Here is a 25,037-nt window from a genome sequence, read left to right as displayed (position 1 = left end):
TTCAATGCCCTGACACTTGTGAATACATATTTGCCTTCTTTCCACACCAGCCATACTTGAGAATTGCTTTTTCAACAGAACAAGGGAACCCTTAAGGTATAGCATAGGGACCTTGGGCATTATCATATTCTATAAGACAGTGGTATCTATATGTGAATAGTATACACAAGAACATTAATCATACACTTAATAAGTGGTATGTCTTCTGTCCATCCGGACAGGAATTTTATTTTCCATTAAATACAATTACAGTGTTTTTAAAAAAAAATGTCAAGCGGGCACAGCCGTGACCCTCAACATACAAGACACAACAACGAAGTAAGTGGCCAAAAAGGACAAAGCAGGAAATATGTCTGCGTATTTGTACTCAGTATAACAGACTTAAAGTATTCAAAGAACCACACTATTGCATTTTTCTCAATGTTCCCGACACATTGACGGCTATGCGCGCTTCTAATCACAACACTAAAGTTGTCCCCTGAGGAAGGGCTTTCCTATTAGCCCGAAATGCATTGGGGAAGGAATGATATTGGATTATGTTAATGTTGGACATACAACTAGAAACTTATACTTTTTGGAAACCCTGATGAAAAATGAAATACTTTTTGGAACCCCAATATGAGGAAGAATTAATTTTCATGATGAATGAGAAAGACTGATACGTCTGAATTACAGAGCTGTGCAATAGGGTGTCTCCTTCCATAGGGAGGAGCTGTGTATTAGTTTTGAGTTTCGCTGGTAGGCACAGACAGCGTCCAACCCTGCTCACACGCTATAAAAGTTTATTGTTGAGTACAATTGTTGAATACAGCTGTGCAAGTCCTCCATTTATAATTTTTCTCAATGTTACATAAATGTTTTGCATATGGGGTTTATAGTCAACGACGTTTCGATGCCTTTTTATAATTGGGGCATCATCATCAGGACAAGGAATATCAACATTGTTGTCTTGCACAGGAATAGTAAGCACTAAGCCTTTTCGTTACATTTAGTGGTAACTGTATGGCCAACAGTGGAAGGTTCCATACTCGTGGGACCGCTTTATTAAGCTATCTGGTGTGCCGGGTTTGAACCTCGACTGTAGGGCCCTCCGGTTCCTTGATACCCGGAAATAATTATGCCCTGATTACTTCTCACAGAGTTTTAGATGGTATATCCCAGAGAGGCAGTTGCGGTCAATCTCCTCTTTGAATCTGGTAACTCCTAGGGCAAAAATTGCCTCTTGGGGGCGGGGGATGTTTGGGGGGAGAAGTTTTGTGACAGGCATTGCTAGCCTGTGGAACTCTTTTCCTCAGACACTTAAGAACAAAAGCAATCTTATGGCATTCCGCAAACTCTTAAAAGCTTGGCTCTTTAACAACTAAACCCAAATGTGCCTATGCCACATCCACTCTCTGGTTAGCCAATTCTGCAGTATCTCCACGCCTAGACACCCTTGGGTATTAGTGCGGGTTAATCCTACTGTCATTTCATGGCAGCTTTGCCTACTGCCTCCTGCACTTTCCCTTTTAGCAATAGAACCTTTGCTTCGATCAATAAGGTCAACCGCTACAATCAAAGGAGTAACTTTAAATGACATCTCACAAAATGACTTCCTACACCAACAAAATACTAATTTTCATAGAAAAGGCTGATACTTCAATTCTGGCTTTATTCAAAACAATCGATAAATACACAGAAGTGTCATGATATACACTTAAAGAAGGTAACGCAGATGTGAGATTCTTAAACATCCATTGCACGTGGAAGGTGAATGTATTTAGGGACACTGGTCTAATCTGGCATCCTAGTTTCCTAAATTACCTAGAAATAGGTTGAAATCCCCTCGGGCTCTGTGAGGCCTTTGTTCACAGCAACACGCACACCATCTCTTCTCTTTCGCTCGCACCCACAACCTTTGGCTTAATGGTTCTTATAGACCCTTCTAGGCTGCTCTGCCACTATCTGTGCTGTGCTGTGCTGGTGTTGTTACTATTCTGTGCATATGAATGTGAGAGAAGCTTGTAGCGCCGCACATACTGTATCTGTGCTTTATGCAAGCAAGCCCTGTTGTTCTCTGCGTGGTTCCTATTCCGTGTGTGAGAAGAGTTTTGCTGCACTTGTCGTCTTCCGCCCTGTAGGTACTATTGGTGACGTTTGCGCTGTGACCGCCTTTGCTGTTCTTTTTTTTAATGCAGATTTATATAGCGCGTACTCGACCTGAAGGTATTGAAGCGCTTTACATGAGCACCAGTTACGTTACACAAGGACACATTCAGGCACGGGGAAATTAAGTGATTTGCCCAGAATCACAGGATGTGGATGCGACCCCGAGGCTCGAACCTTGGTTTCTAGCACCAAAGTCTGCAATCTAGCCGGCGGACCACATCCTCTCCCCATGTGTGAAACTTGTTGAATTATAACTTTGTTGTCACTATTAAAAAAGCTAGAACGACTGACAACGTTTGTTTGTTTAGCCTCTGTACCGTACCGGGACTTATGCCTGTTCTTTATTGCACAATATGATCCATTCAATTAGCGTCCTTATTATGCTATCGTAAATGTCCAGCAGGTGGCGCTCGTGTAAAGATGGAACCGGGCTTCTTCCTGGAAACTTAAAAGTTCGCGCTCTTTGCAGGATTCTCTTGAGAAACTGCCAGACATGGTGTTGAGAAAACTGTTGTGCTGTTGACATTAGGTTCTTGAAATAACACAACTTGTGTTTCATAGGGTTTAGCGTAATTGAAGCTCACAAAGTAATACATATTGACGGAATAACACATGTTGACGACAAGTAAAGACAAGTCAGGCACGCCCAGTCTGCACATTCTCTTGTCAGCTGCAGAGCAGAAGAACCATAGCCTCAGTTTGGTGTTCGCCGGGTACCCCGAAATTTTAGACACCCCAAAATTTTGCTCAATCAGGAGTCCACATTTCACTGGATCGGAGACGGTGTTAAACCTCAATTTCATGAGGTAATGTGTCCCAGTGTGAAGACACCTCCCAATGCATTTAAAATCAGAAATACAATTTATTAAGTATTGGGACCACTCAATAACTCAGTTGTAGACCAAATAAAAGTTAAAGGGTTTTATTACAAATTCAAAAACAAGCTGTACAGAGACAATTCCATGAAGGCTCTCAATAGAAAAGTTATACAGAGAAATGTTAAATCAAGACATTATTCTAAGTCCCAAGTGGGCACCATAATCAGGAGATTGAAGGAGAGCAGCCCTCGTAGAACAAGGAAGTCTTCTTGCTCACCCCTTGAATCAGGGATTTTCATACATTATTTTTGCATACAAATTACAGAATCCGCAGACTCACTGTGGTGTGATTACGTGTCATTTCATCAACAGCCCTTGTTGGGTAGCTGTGCGCATTACAAAATAAAATAACATAACATAACTCAAAAATTAAATGTAATGTTAACACCTAAGCACTGCCCAATCCATGAATAGTTATTCAGTATCCTCTAGGCTCATGTCGTCCGGAGATGGTAGAAAAAAACTAGATACCTTGACAATAATGTGTTCTATGAATGAATAGAGCACAGTGTGCCAACTGAAGGACCTTGGGGTTGTTTTTGTAGTTTGTGACTGAGCCGAGGAAAGCTCATTAACAGCAGGATGACAATTACTGTGGAAATAAACCAGTACATCTCAGCTTGACTGTGTGTTGCAGACTTTGCAATGACAGACGTGGGTGGGGGATATGAATGGCAGTGGTGGCTGCCATCTTCGAAAATATGACATTTGTACCTAAATTGTGGCCTAGCTGGATGTAACAGAAAAACGTATTTCTGCGCATGACAGATAATTTGTTTAAAAAACAACAGTACTGTATCAGTGTACTTCTGTAATCAAGTGTGAAAATACATTCTGCACATTGTTAATGATGCATAAAAATATAAACCCACAACAATCTTCTACAGTTTGATCTCCAGCTGGGTATTTGTGCTTGCACTCCTGTGTCTAAAACAGAAGCCACTTCGACACATCCAAGAAACACTGGATGAGGTGCAAAATGTAGATTCTAAAACCCCAGTAGGCATAATACCAGCACCACATGGGGAAAACTACTTCGGGAACCTGTAGGTTGGGGTTCAAAGTGTGGCAGTGGAAAGGGTATGAAGTCACAAGCGGCTGACTAATGCAAAGCTGTGTCGGACAGGCAATTTAAATTTTATTTTTTTAAAGCTCTGTTGCAAACAAATTGACATCAAAGGACCAATGTAACAGTAAATCTGTTCTGGCTTACTTAATTAGTTGCATTTTAAAATATGTTAGAGAGTTCATGCACCTGCTGCAGAGATCTTTGTGTCCAGCTGTTTTCAGGGGATAATCATAATAATAAGCTATCACTGGTGGTTAATGCACTCTGTTTTTATTTAGTTACAGTTTTGACTTCTGAAATCGCATTGTGAGTTAATGTGTCTCCTGCAAAGCACATACTATGAACCAGGATAAGTGAACGTATGCAAACTATCATTCATGAATGTATGTAGAACCTTATAGTTTTTTTCTCAGTCATTCATTGCTAAAAAGGGTTCATTTGGCTAGTAAGAAAGTCACACTAGAACAGTCGGCCCCAACTAATGTGTTACATTTTAAATCAGGACTTTAGATTTTTCCAGACTATGCCTTCTTAACATATAATGCTTACCTTTATGGGTAATATGCGAATCCTACGCCTCGTAACCCTCATTGTCTTATGTAAAATGTTCTCTATGTTGAGTCACACTTGTGTGACTTATTGTCTCTGTATAATGTGTGTGGTGTAAAGTGCTCCTAGACCCTACTTTAGGTTGATTTGTGGTATATTAGAACTTAAATAACAAAAATAATTAGTAAGTGCTACTTAATTATTAGTGTAATTACTCATACAGATACACCAGACATTCTTAAAATGTATGCATATCTCTAACATAAAGGTGTGGAACAAAGTCAAAGCCCTGACTCCAAATCAAAGTTTCTCTGAAGTACTTCTGAAGTAATAATAAGCGGTGCACTTTAGTTTCAGTCCATTGCAGTGGCATCTAGCAGGTCTTTTGTCTCATTTGACTGCTTCGGAGGGATTCCATTCTGTGCTTCTTGTAATTACTTTTGGTTACTTCAGACAGGCTTAGGTTTTCTTGAGCTGATTGGTACCAGCTTGTTGTCTACGCTGGTCATGGTATAATTAAGAATGTTTCCCATAGTTTCTGGAGGTGAGGGGACCAAATTGTTTATCCCAACTGCTTTTTTTTTTGAGTTCAAATCTTTTTTTTATTGAGCAAAAACAAAGATGATAACGGCCATAATGCATCAGTAGATTTACATTCGTATTGGAGTGACGCCGTGGTCAAGCATGGATCAATGCATATAGAACAATACATACAGGAACGGAAAATAAAGCATAATGAAAACAAGAAGGTAACATCAGACCGAATCTGTAAATGAGATGAGATGAATGAATAAATAAATGGATAAACAAATAAATAAATAAATGAGCAAGGTAAACAATAAAATATGCCATCATTGCAATCTTCACGGTTGTGCACAGTTCCGTAGAGCTCTCCATCCAAATTTTATCAGATAATACCAGGTATACTTGTCATCCCTGCACATTGTGTCTAAGTCTAGTAAGCCCATATGGGCAGGATATAACCAGTACAATTCGTGCGTCCAGCACCCCCACATTTACTAAGAGTTGATCTCATTGCTGGTGTATCATGGTGGATCGAAGGTAAAGGAGGCCTGGTCTAAAGAAGACCATAGTTTTTTGTTGGTAACCTGCCATGGTGATGAGTGAAGAGCAGGATTGTCAGTGCCCCTAATGCAGGACAGCCATTCTCTCCAGGCATTAAAAGAGACCTCAGATGTTGATTTCCAATTGCATAGGACTACCTTGCAAGCTAGTGTTAGCAGGAGATCCAGGAGCTGACGGTCATGATCACCCTTTAGTAGTGGGTCTAAAGCCCCCAGGATAATGTAGATGAATTCCCTTGTAGGGTGTATGTCAAACGTGTGCCCAATGTAGTCAAAGATTCTAGTCCAATATGTTTGGAGCATGGGGCAGTTAAATAACATGTGTGGAAGGTCCCCAATACCCGAGGAGCAGTTCCAGCAATTCGGTGTATCTCGTAGCCCAACCTTAAATAATCGTTGTGGGGTCCAGAAAGCCCTGTTAAGAATCATATATTTGGTCTGAGATAGTATCGGCGAGACCTTATGTGTGAGTGCTGATGCATGTACCCTGACCCAGTCTATGCTTATGCCAGTGTTATTTGGTTCTGATTCCCATTTTGCTTCGTTACGCCTCATCGATTTGTTGGGTGTTGGTGCAAGAAGTTTATATATTTTTGAGACAAAATGTCCAGAGGATTGAAAGTGAGGGAGCATAGATTTCAGCCAAGGCGTCGCTAGTTTGAACGTTCTGCTGGATAAGGCTGACTTTAGTTTCAGGAATGAGTAAAAGTCAATCGGTAATAGGGAGTGTCTAGCCTGCAGAGTCGAGAATGGTAGTGGCATGTTATTTTCGTGTAGGTCTGCAATCACATTAACACCTTTATCAGACCAGTGGTCCCATATTATGGGCGATCCGCCAATTTTGATTGACGGGTTACGCCATAAAGAAGCAGATGATGAATTATGGATTTGTAGACCAGTTTTGTGAGCGCGGTCTAACCGCAAGAGAGCTCTCTTGGTATTAAGTATGATGTATTTAGAATTCGTAAGATGTGAGAGATCCATTGTGAGCACAGCAGAGAGCGGGGCCTTTCCGATAATGGATCTCTCAATGTCAATCCATAAGGGCGTATAAGTAGGGTCTTTGGTAAACCAGGAAGCTCCTTGTTTGCAGAGAAAGGCGGTTTGGTAGTTTCTGAAATTTGGTAGACCTAAGCCCCCTTTAAGCTTTGGCAATTGCAGTTTCTTCATGGCAATTCTTGGTTTCTTCCCTTTCCACAGGAAGTCCGTTAACGACTTCTCAACTTTATGTAGAAAATCCTCTGAGAAGGTCATGGGGAGCATACATGACATATAATTTACCAAGGGACTGATCATCATTTTTAATGTTTCCGCCCTACCCCACCATGAGAGGAACTTTGGGGACCAGCCATCTAAGAGTTTTTGTATTTTTTTGTAGAGTATCTCCTCATTAATTTTTAGGGTGGTTACCAAATCCCTTTCAAATTCCAGACCTAAGTATTTAAAACTCTTCGGCTGCCAGGTCAGCCCGGAATCGCCCAGGATGTTTTTATCACACAGATTATTTAACGACTTCCCCTCAGTTTTATCCTTGTTCAGAGAGTACCCAGATACACTTGAGAATTCTTCGATTGTGGAGAGTAACGCCGGTATAGCCTTATCAGCTCTTTCACTCATGACCAATACGTCATCAGCATAGGCCGTGAGTTTGATTGTACAGTCTGCAAACTGAACTCCTGCAATTTCAGGGTTTTCCCTAATATAGTACAAAAAGGGTTCAATTGCCAGGAGGAATAAGGACGGGGACAATGGGCAACCCTGCCTTGTACCTTGTTCTAGACTAAAGGGGGAGGAAAAGGCGCCACCAGCCCGCACTCTGGCAGAGGGACAGGCGTAGAGGGACATGACTAACCTAGTGAATAGGGGACCCAGGTCGAACTTGTGTAGCACAGCATTTAAATAAGTCCAGTCAACTTTGTCAAACGCTTTTTCAGCGTCTAGTGTGATAGCCACGGTGGGCGTTGATAGGAACTTCGCTTTTTCAATAACGTGAGCCAGAATTCTCGTGTTATCGCTCGAAAGCCTGTTCTTCAGGAATCCCGCTTGCGAGGGATGTATTAGGGTCGGCAGAACCTTCTGGATGCGTTTTGCTAAAATCGATGCCAGGAGCTTACAATCTAAATTTATCAGTGAGATAGGCCTGTAATTTTTGGGGAGTTTATGATCTTTGCCTTCCTTGGGTATTACAGCAATTACGGCTTCAGCCATAGTTCCCTTGACCTCTCCTGTGGTGCTAATTTCTTGAAAAACTTCTAATAGAGGAGTTGCAAGAATATGGGCAAAAGTCTTATAAAACGGTGCAGTATAGCCATCAGGGCCAGGGGCTTTCCCTTTTTTAAGGCATTTGATCGCGCTAACCACCTCCAATTCAGAGATCGGTTCATTTAAAGCTTCCCTTTCTGCGGTCGTAGGTGTTGGTAGTGTGCAGTTTGAGAGATACTTCTCCATTTTTTCACTGTCAACGTGTACGTTCCTAGCATAGAGTTTTTCATAAAAGTCTTTGAAAATGTTCGCAATCTTATTGGGATCAGACTTAGGAGTACCATCGCCATCGATTAAGGAAGTAATGGTGTTCTTTTGAATTTTAAATTTAAGATAAGCCGCTAACCCCTTCCCTGCTTTGTTCGAGTCGCAGATTTTAAAACGCTTCTTCCTGTCCAGCCAAATTCCTGCTTTCTCACTGATAAGTTTATTATATGTGTATTTTTGATTGGACAGTTCATTTAGGACTGCAGGGTTCCTACTCATCAGGTATTTGTGCTGAAGTTTCGAAATGTCCTCTTCTAACTTCAACAAGGCCGCAGTGCGGTTTTTATTAATAGCAGAGGATATTTTTATAATAAGTCCCCTTATAGTGGATTTCAGTGCCTCCCAACGGATGGTGTCTGAAGTGTCCCCTCTCTTATTGGACAATAGAAAGTCTCTAATGGCGGTATCAAGGGTTTCTTTGTGTTTCGTGTCATTAAGAATAGTATCATTAAATCGCCACATAGATTGACGGGTAGATGGTTTAAGATTAGATAGTGTAAGGGAGACGCATGAGTGGTCAGAGACTAATCTGGGAGCAATGTCCGCGTCCTCAACTCTTGCCACTGCGTTTTTAGATATGAGTATATAGTCGATTCTCGAGAACGAGTCATGTGGCGGGGAGTAGAAGGAGTAGTCTCTGCCATCAGGATGCAGTAAGCGCCACGTGTCCACCATATGGAATCTGTTGCATAGTTTCATGAATGCCTTATGGGCTTTGCCTGGGCGAAAGACGCATTTAGAGTCTCTATCCAATACAGGGTCATATGGGAGATTGAAATCGCCTGCCAAAATATGGAGTGCTGTGTCAGGAATGGAGATGATCTGCTTCGAGAGGCCTACCCAGAAGGACGGATCATGTGTATTTGGGGCATAAACAGTTGTGATAAAGAACTCAGTGTCATCTTTGCGTAATTTCGCCGAAATCCATCTCCCTTTCGTGTCTGTAGTAGAAGAGACTACGTCCACATTCGCATTCTTGGCCACTAGCATCACCACCCCATTCTTTTTTGAGATTGCTTCAGAGCCTATCACTTCGGTGTAATATTTGTTACGTAATGTGTGAAATAGCTTCGCCTCTAGTTTTGTCTCCTGCAGTAAGGCTATATCTCCACGCTGCCTACGTAGATAATCAAGTACCTTTTGACGTTTAACTGGCTGATTGAGACCTTTCACATTTAACGATAATATTCGAAGATTAGCTATAGTTGTTGTCCCTATTGGAGTGTCCATTACAGGAGCCATCAATTATACAATAAGTGATACCGTCTCATGACCCATGCGTATGCGCAAAAGTTGGATCGAGAAGAGGGTCTCATACCTTTGTCAAAGCCAGTAGAGTCATATATCGCATTGAGTACAGGGTTAGTACCCTTTGTAGGGGATCGGCGGACAGAGTTAAAGCTCCGGAACACAATGTAGTGCAATGTACGCAAGTTAGAATGCAAAATGGGCAAAACTAAACAAAACAATATACAAAATGCAAAAACAATCCCCCCCTTCATTCCCACCAACCTCCCTCCACCCTCCTCCCTCACCCACAACCCACCCCTCCCTCCCCAATAGTAGAAACAACAGAACATGGCGACTCGGGAATGACGACCACGAGGCCGCCTCCGAGCAGCTTGCTCATTACTATTAATCTTTTGGGGCTGCAATCCCAAACTAGTGAAGGAATAAGCCAAGTATGTTGGCAACAATAAACGACAAACAACAATGGTGCCATGACCTTGAGCGCAGGAAGGTCAATGTCTTGACTTCAGTAACATAAACCAAGCACAACAGCAACTGTAGAAGAGTCATTGTGGGAGCACCTGACATCAAAGGGAGTGCTATAAAACAACACCACAGCACAGTACTTCATACTGCAGTACTTCAGTACATCATAAACCAAGCACAACAGCAACTGTAGAAGAGTCATTGTGGGTGCACCTGACACCAATGGGAGTGCTATAGAACAACACCACAGCACAGTACTTCTTCGAGGTCCAAGAGGGACACAGGTAGTATCGTGGCAGCACAGATATAATCATTGTGAGTCACTTTCAAATCAAGGATACAAGAGATCGCTCTGAAACTGATCCGGGTTTCAAAGGATACGCTGGCAGGGGGCCCAAAAGGTACACAGAACATTAACGTGACGGACAAAATTGGCCAGAACTAGACCCCATGCGGGCGTGCCCTTATTAGTTCTTTCAATTACAGACATGGTAAACAACCATTTAGTAATACCAGACAAGAGACCCTCATGTAAGTTCTAGATCAAACAGTCATTTCAATGTGGATTCAGGAACATGAGAATAACAGTATCAAAGGTTCAAGCCTAAACTCATCCTGATCCGGCTGAAGAGGCTCCTTGTTGAGCTGAAGGGGAGACCTCCATGGTGCCATCGCTGTGGTCGAACAGGAGTTGTCGCAGTTTTCTCGGGTCAGAGAACACATGTGTCACACCTTGTATGGTTACTCTAAATTTCGTCGGACCAATAAATCCATACACGTGACCAAGTGATTTCAATTGGGGTCTCATTGCGAGGAAGGCCTTCCTTATGTCCATAGTCTCCTTACAGAAGTCCTGTGAAATGAAGATTTTGTGACCCTTCCATAGCACATGGTTATGCTTGCGGGCGAAGGTAAGTATCTGCTCTGTGTGCTGATATCTTAGCGGTTTACACACGATCGCTCTTGGGCCCTTTTGATCCTTAGAAATTCGACCTGGTATCCTATGAGCTCTATCAAACTCAAGTGGCTGAGTGAAGGTTAGATTTGTGGCCTGCGTGAACCACTCCTCGAGGAAGGGTATGCATGAGCCATGTGAATCCTCTGCTTTTTCCGGCATGCCAAAAATTCTTAGGTTCCCCCTTCTGTTTCTGTCTTCCAATTCCTCAACTTTTTTCACAAGGTGGCCTGAGCATAAGGAGAGGTTCTTGATAGCTCCACACGTTTTATTCTCAAAGTCTTCCAGTTTGCTTATCCTGGCCTCGGACTCCGTAATTCTTGAGTTGATGTCTTTGATATCCTGGCGAATAGCTACCACCTCTTCCTTGGTGGATTTGGCCAAGTCCCTAACCTCTTCTAGCCTGCTCAAAATTGTAGCCATGGCATCCGTCATTTCTTTATTCCCTTTGACTGGCGTCGGTGGGTTAGATTTCAGGCGTTTAGAAGTTACGCCGTTTTCTTTGTCCCCCATCCTTAAGTTGTAGTTGTGCGTAGCGATTTGACCTGACGCTGTCTTGTTCTGAGTCACCCCAATTCACGGCGCAGATACTGAATTGCGTTGCGTCGTGAATTGCGCTGCGTCGTGAATAGTCGTGAATAGTGAGTCGTGAATTGCGCTGCGTCGTGAATAGTGAGAGACGATTTTTATTGAAGAGAGATCATAGGTGCACATTCATCAGCAGGAGCCGTCATTCGTACAATGCTCGTGGTGTTTCCTTGGAAATATCATTTAAATCATTAAATGTCATTCGCACCCTTGTAAATAGCTCTAGCAACAGTTGCTGTAGAGGTTCAGCCAGCACGTCATACACAGTGTCTCAGACTCAGTCCATATACATGCCACCAGCTTTCCTAGAGTTTCCGCAGGACCCAACTGCTTTCCTAGAGTTTCCGCAGATCCCAACTGCTTTATTCATGTTGTTGCATCTTTCAATGCTATTGTTTTTTTTAATTGTCCAATTGAAAGTGAGTTTGCATTTATAATGTTGTGTGGAAAGGGTCATCCATATATTTGTGAGATGTTAGATGAGAAATTGTGACACACTAATTCTGGTGTTACGGCGGCAGAGTGTGCCAGGCCACTCGCTTTTTGGCTGCAACTTATGGCGAAGAGCAATTCTACGGTTTAATTAAAGTGAGGTCTCCCTACCAATAGTTAAGGTGTCCTATTATCTGCACTTTCAGTACTAAGGATTGCAGGAATAACACTAGCAGAGGGCTTGGTTCAGAGTACATTTTTGCCCTGGGGGCTTTTTAGGGCTCAGGGCGGGGGACAGGGATGAGGTATATAGGTAAGGTTTAACCACGCCATACGTGCCTTAACAACGCATATTTAGTTGTAAAGGCATACGTGGGAAAGGCAAACACGTGATTAAGACTGGGTTGAACCGACATGCGTGGTAATGCATGCGTGGTTCCCTCCCATTACCTGAGGGGGAAATAGTCGGACCAATGTGCCCTCAGCTATGCGTACCCAAACAACGTAAGCGCAACCACGCTTGCCTTAACCACGCATATGCTTTAACCACGCATATGTGTAGTTTAGATGTCCGGAGTGGGCAGGGCCATGAAGAGGAAGGATCGGGAGAGGAAGCTGTGAGGTAAATGCGGCTGGGGCCGGGTTTTAGGGGTAGTTTTTAAGGGTTGGGGTCGTTTTTAGGGCTCGGGAGTGAGGTAGTATTTACGGCTGAGTGGGTCTGGAAACTTGCGGGAAGGAGGGGATAGTTTTAGGTCTCAGGGCGGGGGTCAGAGATAGTGTTCGTTTTTTAGGCTTGAAGGGGCGTGTTGGTGCTCAGGGCGGGAGCCAGGGACCAGGTTAGTTTTTTGGCCTTGTCGGGGCCTTTTTCGGGCTGCGGGAGGGTTGGGGGGTCTGGGCTCAGGTTCAGGGTAGATTGTTGTCCAGGGGACGTTTTAGGGTTCAGGGAGGGCGGTGCTGGGGTCGGGGTCGATTTTTTCCCTAGGGGCGTTTTAGGGCTCAGGGTAGGGGGGGTTCGCTGGTCATATAGGTAAGTTTTAACCACACATATGTCTTTGCCATGCATGCCTTAACAACGCATATTTGGTTGTAAAGGCATGCGTGGTAAAGGCAATGCGTGGTTAAGACCGTGTTGAACTGGCATGCGTGGTATTGGCACGCGTGGTTCTGTCACACAACCAACCAGATACCAGACGAGATAACTGCAATAGAAAGCCACCCTTGTGCGCCTCACTGGTAGACCTCTTCATCCCTCTTCCTGCTGTTAGTATCTGGGTTTGGTTACCTCCCCCTGGGTTCCCCTACTTGGGCACACGGTCAAGCACATTTCAAGTGTGCATTGTTGGTTCAGGATTGGCAGAGGGTGGCATTGCGTGTAAGTGAAAACTCTGTGGTAGTGGTTTGCACTTCTTCCTTGATGCCTTCAGCTGTGAAGACACAGACTTCGGCTCTGGAGGCTTTCCACTTCAGGTTTCCTCCTGATCACTAGTCTTAAGTTATACAGTCATGGTAGTGAAGGGGGAGGTTGCGCGCACATTGCCCATTCTATTCCAGATGTCTGGACCAATGCCTGTTTGCACCTGTAAATGTCATGCTTATGCCCATAGTGACACAAGGTTGTCCGGCGATTATATGATTTTCTGGGATCTTCTCTGTCACTGTTAAATAACAGGAAAAGTTCTTGCAGAGCAAGGTTTTTGTATAAGTACAGATAGTGAATAAATGTTGAAATTGCAGTTCTTTAGCCTATCGAGAGAAATGTTGAGTCTGTGAGTCAGGTGAATGCAGCCTTCGCAGTTCAATGTGGTGCTGAACCCATTTAAGTTGGGCATCCTAGCCAGAGAGTGTTTGGCTCTTCCAGGGGTTTGCTTGATTGCGTTTAGACCATGTAGCTGATTAATTTGGGAGGCAGCACCGCGTTATTAGCAAGGTTGTGCCTCCTGCATTGTCACTGCGGGAGGGCACTTGTCAAACCCTTCTTAAGGGTGGATGAATTTTGGGAACATTGCAAATTCGAATTTAAATTTGTAACCTGCAAGTGTTTTTCACTTCAGCAGCACAAAGATGGGGCTCCATCGCCTCATTTCCTGCCCCTCGCCCACCTTTCCTGCCCCTCGCCCACCTTTCCTTCCTCGCTGCTTGTCTGCTGCTGTGCACTTCATCAAACAGGTTCTACCTCTCCCTACTCCCACCTATGTCCTTTACAACTCTGCTGACTTGCCATACCTCACGCCGGACTGGTTTTCCTCCTCCTTCAACCTCCACAGCCTTACCGTGATCGTCAACATACATGCATTCATATTTTTTTGTTGTATGTTTTGATGCAACTTTCGAGTCTGGCGAGGGCGTTGTGAGCCCACTTTGTGATCTGCTTTAGGGTTGTTGGTGGCATATTTCTTTGCGAGCGCCCGTTGTATGTACGCTGTATTATATGCATTCTCTGCTTGGAAATGTAATTAAAAGATGTTAACACAACAGCACGTCAGTATCCTCTCATCAATCTGCATAGCATCTACTCCGAACAAGGAAACTTCCATTTACGACACACATATTTACACAGCATGGGAACAATGCCACATAATGGGCAAAGATGGCTCATCGCAATGCAGATACCCGAACCTGGACAACCCTACACCTTATTGTGTTTGCTATGTTCACCCTCAGTGGCCAGCGTATACCCAGACGTAGGTCCCTTTCTCACTTTTCTCACTGAATTCAAGCTAGCCTGGCTGATGAGGAGTGAATCTCCGAAACCTGTCCCAGGATGCTTGTTTCCGGTCCAGAGAGACCCTGGCCTCTCAGTTCGGGCTGGACTGTTATTATGTGGCACAGGGTCAAGACTGATTTGCATATGGCTGGTTCCAAACTGGGGTGACTATGTGAGAAGAAGAATGATGATGGATTCAACCCAGATCTGTGGCTGAGGGTGAATGTCTGAAAAGTTTCAGCACCCCGTCCCATCATCTTATTGTTTGCCAACCCTACACCCCAGCAGAACAAAACAGGAAGCAGTGTCTTTATGCACACCCATCCATGCTCACAATGCGGGAGGTGTTGAGAATAGTATTTAGCTAGACATCAATCAATACAGTCCATGATTAACATACTACTCTGCTGCAACCTTGCCTGCCACTTTCCAATATGTCTGCTATAAACACAACCAAATGCAATACCAACGCACCACTATGTTGACCTTGGTCAACAAGAACCCCAGAACTGTTAAATTCAAGGATCATTCAGATTATGGAAATGTGTTGTAAAAATGCACTTAACATAACTACTTAACGGCATCCAAAGCCGAGCTCCATGCTATCATTAAGAAAGTTGACTGACCATCCAGAATGTATGATTATGAGCGGGCATCAGAATCTGTTGGAACCGACTAATCTATTAGCTGGTGGGATTTCGGAGCCGCCCACTCTTGGTATCAACTTGCCTCAAATTTAGGTTGTGAAATTGAGAAGCTTTAATTTCTTGCACATGCGAATAGCTCCATGACAGCTTCTCGATTCTGTACTTTTGTTCTTGTTAATTGCTGCACTCCTGCTTGTCACTGCCTAGTGAAAATTGCACTCAAAATCAGCGTGGATTAGATGTTCACAGCTATTGATAACTTTTGACAACTGCAGGCTGCTGCACAGTCACTGATGGATAGTTTGGTAGCCGTAAGAGGGTCTTCACAGTAATGCTTTGTCTTGCCTCAGCAGCCACCTCCTTTAGCTGTGTTGTTTTCTGTCCCTTTAGGCGACCATTGAGTGATGTGCCCTGTTTTCTAGAGCAAGTGTGGCTGTTCAGGCTTACCTGTGAGTGTCTCTATAAATGATCAAATGTCATGATTCCATTTTGTGTTGTAGCAGTTAGGAACTGCTTACTTAATCCGTTTTCATTCCCAAAGAAGCACAGACAAGTGCTTTGAGAGTGCTAACTCTTCTTGTTGGGCAGTTGGACTATGTGGGAGAAGGTGGCGCACTCATTAAGAGAGTAGAATACATGGACGAACCCTTTCTGATGGAAGAGGCCCAACCAGATATTCAAGATCCACTTTGGTGCCACACAGCATACACTAACGCACTGGACTTCCCACATTTGGACATTCATGGCTCCTACACGTATGTGGAGAGTAGAGCAGCGGGATCAGACCGCACAGGGTTTCCCGGTGTTATTGCTCATGCTGGGCTCACCAGACCTGTGGTTGAAGTGAATAGCATGAACCAGACTGGGCTGCCCACTCCAGAATTCCATCTCCACATACTGCCTGGCAGGACATCAAGACCTGCCCAGCATTCACCCATTAGGAAGTTTGTGGCCTTTCCAGGGCCCCACGGCTTGAGGCCCCTATGTTTATACTTCACATTTGTGCCCACTTGCTGCTCTCTTTCCGGAATCCACTGAGATCAGCGCTACGCAGTATCTTGAACGTGGTTTGGGCACCGGCCTCTGTAGTGGCCACCAATGTACCTTTAACATTTTACTAAGGAACACCGGTCCATCCATTTGGTCAAACAGATTTTTTTTATGTCAGAAGATAAGAAAAGTAGTTCATCAAAATTGAACTGATAGTATTTGTTATTTACTATAAAATCATGACCAGACATCAGTCATGCTGGTATCATGATGCGCAGCTTTCCAAGAGCAGGAAGCTCCCGTGCAGCCGATGCTTCCAGGGCCGTCACTCATCGCCTTGTGCCCCCCCAGAGCATCCGTTGTGATCCAATTATGTTGCACAGGCCCTCTGGTTAACTTGATTAATCCTGTCCAGACGGGCCCAGGGCAGAGCTCTGCTCCGCACGTCCTTCTGCACATACAGAACAGGGCATGTTCTGCCCACGGGGGGGGGCGGTGCGCGAGGGAAGTGACCCTGACCTGGCAGCCTGACCCACTTCCCTGCAACGTCTGCTACTCAGTTTCGGAGCTCACCTTCTGGAAGGCGGGAAAATGCGATCAACTTCACGTAATGAGGCCAGATCCTTAGGAAACTCATTCCTACCGGGATTCAGAAACGTTTTTGTCATGGTGTCACCCGGTGCTTAATTTATAAATAAATAAATCGATAGATGAATAAATACAATAAAACAAATAAATGATAAATACACAAGTGCAGGTGCCCAAACATTTTCTAGTGAGCTCATCGCTAGCACTGTTCAAGGCAGAGGTTGCTGAATTGTAAGGTTGCCTAATCTTCATTTTATCTCATGGGTCTTTCTTCCGCCAGCCAACACTTCCTGTCTGTTAACTCACGCTGCCTTGTAGGGTGTTTGTCATTACTCTTTTATCTCGGTCACTGTGTTCGTATCATTCTCTTCCTCCTCCCAACTTCATTGTCAGCCTCTTCCCCTCATGCTCTGGATCAATGTCTGATGATGAAAAATAACTCCCAGTCCCCAAACTTGAGTGCTGGCGCCACCACATAAAGTTACAGGCACTCATTAATCACTGGGTGGCCCTCCTGGCGCCTTCTTGGACCAGGAGGGGAGGGGTAAACAACGCATAACACAAGAAGCCAGCTTAATCTGACGCAGTTTACACGCTAAGGGCCTGATTAAGAGTTATGTGGAGGGGTTATGATGTAAAATAACATACTAGGTGATGAATAATTTATAAAGTTATTTATTCTCCAACCTCACACAACCTGAAGACGCAGTAACTTCACTCAACAGTCGTCCTGTGCTTAACATTCCAGCATAGAGCGTACCAAGTGGGAAGGGAAAAGGGAATGAAGAAAGGGCATACCAAATGGCAAAATATACAAATGATAAAAAAGGAACTACGTATATATTCATTGTATGAATACAAAATACATAGTACATGAAAAACTCCAATTTCACATAACAAGCTATTACAACAGGTTACTTTGTCACAAACGTGACAAATATCTTTTCTGCCTTATTGCAAATGCATTAGAGGAGAGAAGTTGGCCTAACGGCTAGGGCGGTCGACCACAAATCTGGGGAACCTGGTTCGAGTCTTGGCAAGGACGCACAACATCCTGTGATTCTGGGCAAATCATTTAATCTCCCCATGCCTAACAAAAATGAATGTGTCCTCCTGTAACGCAACTGGTGCTCATGTAAAGCGCTCTGATTCCCGATACCCTCTGGTCAAGTTTGCGCTATGTAAAACTCTGTTAAAAAAAAAATATATATCCTATGGCAGACGGAGTAACCCATCCGCCAAACTCTAAATGAGGCCTTACGTTCCTGCAAATAGGTGCCTTACAGCTTTGATATACTAGAAGAAGACTGGTTCTCACAGCATTGGTCACCTGCCATCTGATATCATACAGCCAAACTGTTATTGTAGTTCCGTAACTAGTTTTAGTATAGTTGAGTAAAGTTCATGCATGCCAGGTATCCCTTTTCCAGAGTTTATCTTGGGTTTGCCCTGCAAATTTCATGTGTAGTGCATGGATGCTCGATTTTTAATGTTTTTCCTCAACTAAAGTGCTCAAGGCGTGCACATTTAAAGCCATGTCCTTTCTCCTTTTTGACTGTCATGAGAGTCTCTTAAGGTTATTTAAAAAATAAAAAAAATGGAGACTTAGTATGCCCATAATTTGTGAACAGAACAAGATGAAGTTTACCATCGAAAAAGGAAGTCAGTAAATAACTTGGAAGTTGCTTAATGAAGCATCTGGTACAAATTTGGGTTTTTATCTAAATTCTTTCCTGACACCTGAGCATGCCTGTATATTTAAGATTAGGACTCTAATTTCTAATCTCTTTATCTCCTTTAATTGATTTTCTTTTTACTCAATACAGATGCTTTGGGATGCTTTTAAGTCCAGGACGAAATGTCAAGAACAGCGATATGCACTTACTGGATATGGTAATGACTTCATTGTGTTCAAATGCATTTTAATTTTCTCCTTCCTTGCTTCCCTGTTCTTTCTGTATCTTTGGTCTCACTGTGTTTCATTTCCACCTCAGCGCTAGAAGGACTTGAGGTAGCAGGAAGGTCTATTATCTTACCAAATGGCATCCTCCCTATTGAGTTTGATGTTACTGCTTGCAGCATAGTCACTGCCCTTACCCTTCTTTCAGTCTTCAGTGTAAATCCTTGAGTACATCTTCTCTGTTTGTACAGGAAACAACATACTTTAAGGACTTCCAGATGTAACTCGTAGTCTCAGCTAGTTTTGCTAGTAAGTTTGCAAGAGCTGTCCCGCAAGACATATTTTGATCTATGGCCGCTCTAAGGTTTGTACTACTGTGCAAACAAGGGCGAGATTTTCAGGATGGAAGGGAGTAGGTGTAGCTTTGACAAATGAACAAATGTGAACATTTGAGGGCACAAATTGTAAATGAAAAATTATCTTTCTTTGGTTACTTGAATGGTAAAATGAATCATAAATCAGGGCTTATTCTTGCCTCTGCATTCATTGCCAAAAATATTGCTTTGCATTAATTCAACCGTTTTCAGTAAAATGAATCACCTAAACAAAAATATAACCTCAATCCTTGATTGTAGTTATTGTTTTCGTTGAAAAATGGTACGCCCTGAAGAAAACCTTCGGAATTCCTGTTGAAGCTGAAACATTTGTGTTTTTATTTTATCTTTTGAATTATTATAGAGTTAGTATTTTATTAATAGGTTTCAGTGTTTGGGGTATTTTTAATCTGTGCTATGCTGGATTGGCATACCCACACACCATACAAAAAATCACCAGAAATGTTTAAATTGGTATGTGAAACATATACCCTCTTTCTGCAGATTATTACGTTTTGTCCATTATTTTGAGAGTCCAGTTTAATCGACAAATCAAGTCACTATGTACATTTCTTATTTAATTTGAATAAGATGGCCTGCAGCCTAGGTTTTCTGGATGCCCCTCCTATCATGTTAGCCTCCTTAAAATGGATGTGGCTAAAACTCGTTAAGGTTCATAGCATGTACTGGATTAGGCAGACATCATATGGTAATCTGTTCTCTAGCAGTCACACATGGTGTAGTGGAATTGTTGACGTTTCTTCCTTTGGGAGACTATTCCATAGCTGAACTGACTGTCATTGTGTTCTAGTGGGGCATCCCAAATACCCAACAACTAAGAGACTGTATTGGCTAATTGGTTGTTTCTCAGTTGAGTCAGAGTTAATGCTGCTGCTATGTAAGATGAGCTTGACGAGTTAGCATCATCTGCTATGAGTCGGGTGACTAAATTTCAGTATCTAACACCCTTATGGCCTCAGTAAAGATTGCTTGCCATTGTATGCCTTATGGGCATAGAAGAAAGCACAGCAGTTTGTCCCTGAGGATTACAATTGGTGGGTAAAAAGGGCATGTTTGGAAATGGTACTTCTGAACAAGCTCAGATATCACATTTGCCGCTGGTTCACTCCTCTACCTGCAGGGAGAATCAGCGAGAAAGGTGTCTTAGAAATCATGGAGATTGGTCACTGCTTTTGAACTGGACTGCCCATCTAGGGAAGGCAGAAGAGACTGAAACAAAATGCATACAATTAGGAGAAAAAAAGTCTTGTAAGACTGCTCATATATCTGCAGGGGTAAAGTAAGATATGCAGTTACTCACCTGTCCTGTGACTTGTTCATTGATATTGGAGGGTTGAGTTGTCAATAGCAGACGTTGCTACACTGTAATCACTTATTGATGTGGCTATCAAACACCTCTTTCCATCCCATATCTGTTTCTTCTCAGGAGTCAATGGGTAAGAGCTGCGACGGCAGAGCCTACGTCATTACCGGCGTATGGGATCCAAATGCACAGACCTTCCAAATTCTCAACGAGGAGACCCCTAAAGGTACCTTCTTTGTTTTTGGATTTAGAAAAGGTTTTCTTTGTTGAATTTCTGATGTTAAGACAATTGTGGGGCCTCTTCTATGCTCTTATCATTTTAATGTGAATTGAAACTATTTTTCTTTTCCAAATGTTTAAATTTCAGTTCATTGTCCTGTGCTGATGCATTAGAAAGTGTTCTGCTAGGCTTTGCTCAACATACTGTCCACAGAGGTGTAGGACAAATAAGTGTGGGCTCAGGCAAACAGAGCAACATTAATAACTTTCACGTGTGTTTGTTGTATATATGTCATTTCTTGATTTCTGTACTCGTAACATTGTGGGTCTTGTGGCTGAAAGGTTTATAGTTAATCTGCTAGATCAGAATTGCACCTATTCCATTGCCTAATAGGTCCAGTGTTAATTCTTGAGCTCCCATTTATTGCAATACAGTGGTCTAAGTTTTATTAACAGCAGAAGAAAGATCAGCTGAGACAGTACCGTATGGCTTTAAACCCATCACCAGTATCGGAAATAGCGAAATCTGCATTGGGCACCACCAAAGCTGAGCTATTTTATGGTTAATAGCCAGGGCCAGTGGAATAATGTAATTTTGCATGCCATGATATTTTCTCTGTATTTATGGATCTGCGACATTTGCCATATGATCCATCATCTGCTTCATAATCTGCTGATTTTAATTAAAAAAATGTTGTTCGCTAAAGCGGCTCAAAAGTTAATACAAATGCTGTGACACATGATGCGGCGTAGTGGAAGGTCCTCCGCAAAAGTTGACTGATCCCCTTCTTGTTGCTTATTGCTGTATTTGGGGGTCAAACAGGACTAATGAGATGAAACCTTTGCCTAGGTAGAGTTAACGTGTAAAAAAATGACAACGTAATAAAGTAATACTATCACAAAATGTCTGAATTATTAGCATTTTCTTGTTGCATAATTTAGTCAACCCTGCCACATAATTTGGTCTTCCCCAGCCCCATAATTCCATTTCCCATGGTTATAGCAAAAAAGAGCGCTTAACCACAGTGACTGTAGCAAATTATTTCAATAAAACCCAGTACACTTGGAATAAAAGGCTGTAAAGGTTCTCTTACCCCCTCTCCTCCTCTCCAATCATAAACCACAGCTGGCGAGTTCTTTCCTATGGAGAGGCTGTCCTTCACATATTAACCTAGTCCTGGCCTGAAGGAACACTGATCTGTCACAGGAGGAGACTGTAGTTTCTCCGCTAATGTATAATGCATGCATGTGATCTGAAAAGTTCTCTAAAAAATCAGAATTTGCCCTTTCCTGGTTGTCTTCTTTGAGTTGCATATTCTTTTTTATAACACATTTTATTAATTTTTAAAATATAACCAAAGTAAGTGCATACAGTGTATGCAAGAATTATTTTTTTGGAAAAATATTTATATTGGCATTTACTGTATTCACGTATATCACACGTATATCATATTAACAATGGTATTGGTAGACACAAAATATCTCACATTCATTATACTTCTTGGGATGAAAGTGGGTAACATCGTGGTCTATAATCACTCGCATAGCCTCAGAGTCGATGATGGGTCTAAGGGGTGAATGGTGAGATAGTATCAGCACCCACGCGGGGCAGCCTTTGGTGTACGCTGGGGTGTGAGGTGTGCTTTCTCTGCTAGCACTATATCATAGGGGTGGTGATATGCCAGCATTAATATGAACCTGAACAAACTCGGGGTGTAGAACTGGGGTACACTGTGTCGCACACTGCTGCAGCTGAAGGGGTATTCGCCTGGTTGATGCATTGTGGCAGGCTGTTAGGCTGTTAGGCAGATTTGCGCAAGGAAGGGGGAGAGAGTGCCTAGAGGTCACCTCCCTGAGGGCATAGTTATGGTCCGTTCACGCCTGTCAGTCGTGGCCCGGCCCTCTGCGAATCGCCCTGGGCAGCCGTAAGGGTCATGAGCGCCCTTGGAGGCTGGGATCCCCGTGTCGGCAGTGTTTCTTGTGTAAAGGAGTGCAGTAGTATGGCTCAAGCATTAGAAATGGGATGTTTACACATTTTTTTGACCTCTTCCTAGCAAAATATTCCCTCTTCAGCTGGGCCCCACTTGTTAACAGCAACCACCCATGTCGCCAGGGGAGGACCTCCCGGTTCTTTCCAATACATAGTGATACATCGTTTTGCCAGGAGGAACACCAGGGACGCAAAGCGCATTTCTACTTTTTAATGTTTATGCAGTGTTTGCAGATTCCAAGGGCGCTAGCTTCCCATGTGTATAAATCTGGGAGTCCCATGACCGTCCTGAGTGTGGTGTGGACTTTGTCCGAGTAGCTGTGGAGTGTCGGGCAATCCCAAAGCATGTGCTGAAATGAGGCATTGGGCTCCGGGCACCTAGGACAGGTGAAGGAGTTGCTGCGAAAGTACTTCTGTAACTTTTCAGGCGTGAGATACGCTTGGTGTAATATATGCAGTTGTATGTTTTTAAAGCTATAATTCCGGGACACTTTTTTAGTGAATTCCAATGCATGTGCCCACTCCCTATCGTGCAACGGCCTATGGAAATCAGTTTCCCACTTCTCCAGGAGGGGCGTAGGAGCGGGTTGCTTAAGGGTCCGTATGACTTTATATATCCATGTAACTAAGTGGCGAGCGGGCCCATCTGCAGTATTGCGTGAATCACCAGGTGTGTAAAGGGTTCTGTATCTATTGCTTGCCATAGTTTACGTCAGCCTTCCATGAGCTGCCTGTACAGAAGAAACTGTCCCCCGAAGTCTTCCATGAGCGACTTGAAGGTTTGAAGTTGTTCGCCAAGGTATAGGGAGCCTATGTCTGTTAGTGAACATTTAGACGATACGTGCATCATCCGCTCCGTGTAGTGTGTTCATCCCTTGGGAAACCCCACCAGCGGCAGGAGGGGGGAGTATGGGGCTGTCGCGCGGTCCATTCTTTGGACGTGTGACAAACAGGAATGTGCCGTCATCACCTGGAGTGGCTTGGTCTGAGATGGCGCTGCCCCTGGTAATAGCATGTGGTGAAGAATTTGAGTTTGAATTCGCCTGGTTGCTGTGAGCAATTTCCCTTGTGCCCAGCCGGTTGTCCACTCTGATACCCATTGCAGCTGGGCAGCCAAGAAGTAAGCCTCAAAGGACGGGGCAGCTAGTCCCCCCTGATCGAGAGGTAGCTGCAGCTTGGCAAGGGCTATGCCCTACGTCCGGATCCCCAAATGAGGGTCACGAGTAAGGTGTCCAACTCCTTGAAAAAGGAGCATGGAGGAACTACTGGAAGGTTAGAGAAGTAGTACAGGAGTCGCGGAATAAGGATCATCTTGGTGACTGCTATTTTCCCTGTAACCGCCAGTGGGAGATCCTTCAAAAAGTGTATGGGGGATCTGATGCCAGCCACCCCTCTACCGTAGTTACCCTCATTGATATCCTGAGGTGTGTGATACAGTCGGACCTCCAAGTACCGGACAGCCTGTGGGCTCCAGGAGATGTTAACGCCTCGCTGAGCCTCAGAGGACACTGAGACATGGCCTGTACTAGTGGATATATGGTGGATTTGGACCAATTGACTTGGAGCCCCGCCACTTCCTCAAAATCCAACAAAATGCGTAATATAGGGGAGAGGTCTGCCGCAATGTCTCGAACATAGATGAGCACGTCGTCCGCATACATAGAAACTGCATGAGTGGTGTCGGCAATTGGTATTCCCCACCCTTCACCCGCGGCGCGGAGGTGGATCGCCAGAGGCTCCATCGCTATGGCAAAGAGCAGGGGGGGAAGTGGGCATCCCTGCCGAGTACCCCGTTGGACCGGGAATGGGGCGGAGATGTGGGGTCCCAGTCACGCTCTGGAGGTGGGCGCGGAGTATATGAGCTTGGTATACGCCAGGAGACAAGGCCCTACCCCCATGTATTGTAGGACCAGAAACAGGTATGCCATGAGAGGGTATCGAACGCTTTTTCTAGGTCCAAAACCAAGCACGCAGCTCGGGGGAAGCGGTCTCGTATCTGGTCCTGCACATGAAACAGTTGCCGTATGTTGTAAGAGGTGTTCTACCCAGTACAAACCCATTCTGATCTGGGTGGATCAGTTTTAGGAGGACCGTGGCATACCTGTCCGCCAGAATTTTCCCGTAGATTTTATAGTCTGCGGGCAACAGAGCTATGGGCCGATAGGAGCCCATGTGGTGTGTTCACTGTCTGTCTTGAGAAGCGACACTATAAACGATTCACACATGGACTGGGCTAACGCGCTGATATCAAGGGCCGCTTGAAATTGAGTCACCACCTGGGGTACCACCTGGGCCGCAAAGGTGCGATAAAACTCCAGCGAAAGACCATCTAGGCCGGGGGCCTTACAAGTG

The 25,037-nt window shown here is 43.9% G+C and overlaps 1 protein-coding gene across 1 annotated transcript in view; it reads left to right on the top strand.

Moving 5' to 3' along the window:
* LOC147747918 (rab GTPase-activating protein 1-like) overlaps window positions 1-25,037 on the top strand; it is a 1,062,456-nt gene that overhangs the window by 403,964 nt on the left and 633,455 nt on the right. The window contains exons 10-11 of the mRNA XM_086926396.1: window positions 18,705-18,771; window positions 20,600-20,702. Of these exons, the coding sequence (XP_086782522.1) occupies window positions 18,705-18,771; window positions 20,600-20,702 (170 nt within the window). The remainder of the gene's footprint in view (window positions 1-18,704; window positions 18,772-20,599; window positions 20,703-25,037) is intronic.

The sequence above is a fragment of the Lissotriton vulgaris genome, chromosome 1_1, assembly GCF_964263255.1.
Source record: "Lissotriton vulgaris chromosome 1_1, aLisVul1.2, whole genome shotgun sequence".
Taxonomy (NCBI): Eukaryota; Metazoa; Chordata; class Amphibia; order Caudata; family Salamandridae; genus Lissotriton; species Lissotriton vulgaris.
The sequence above is the reverse complement of the archived record's forward strand: the minus strand, read 5'-3'. Positions and strand labels throughout refer to the sequence as shown.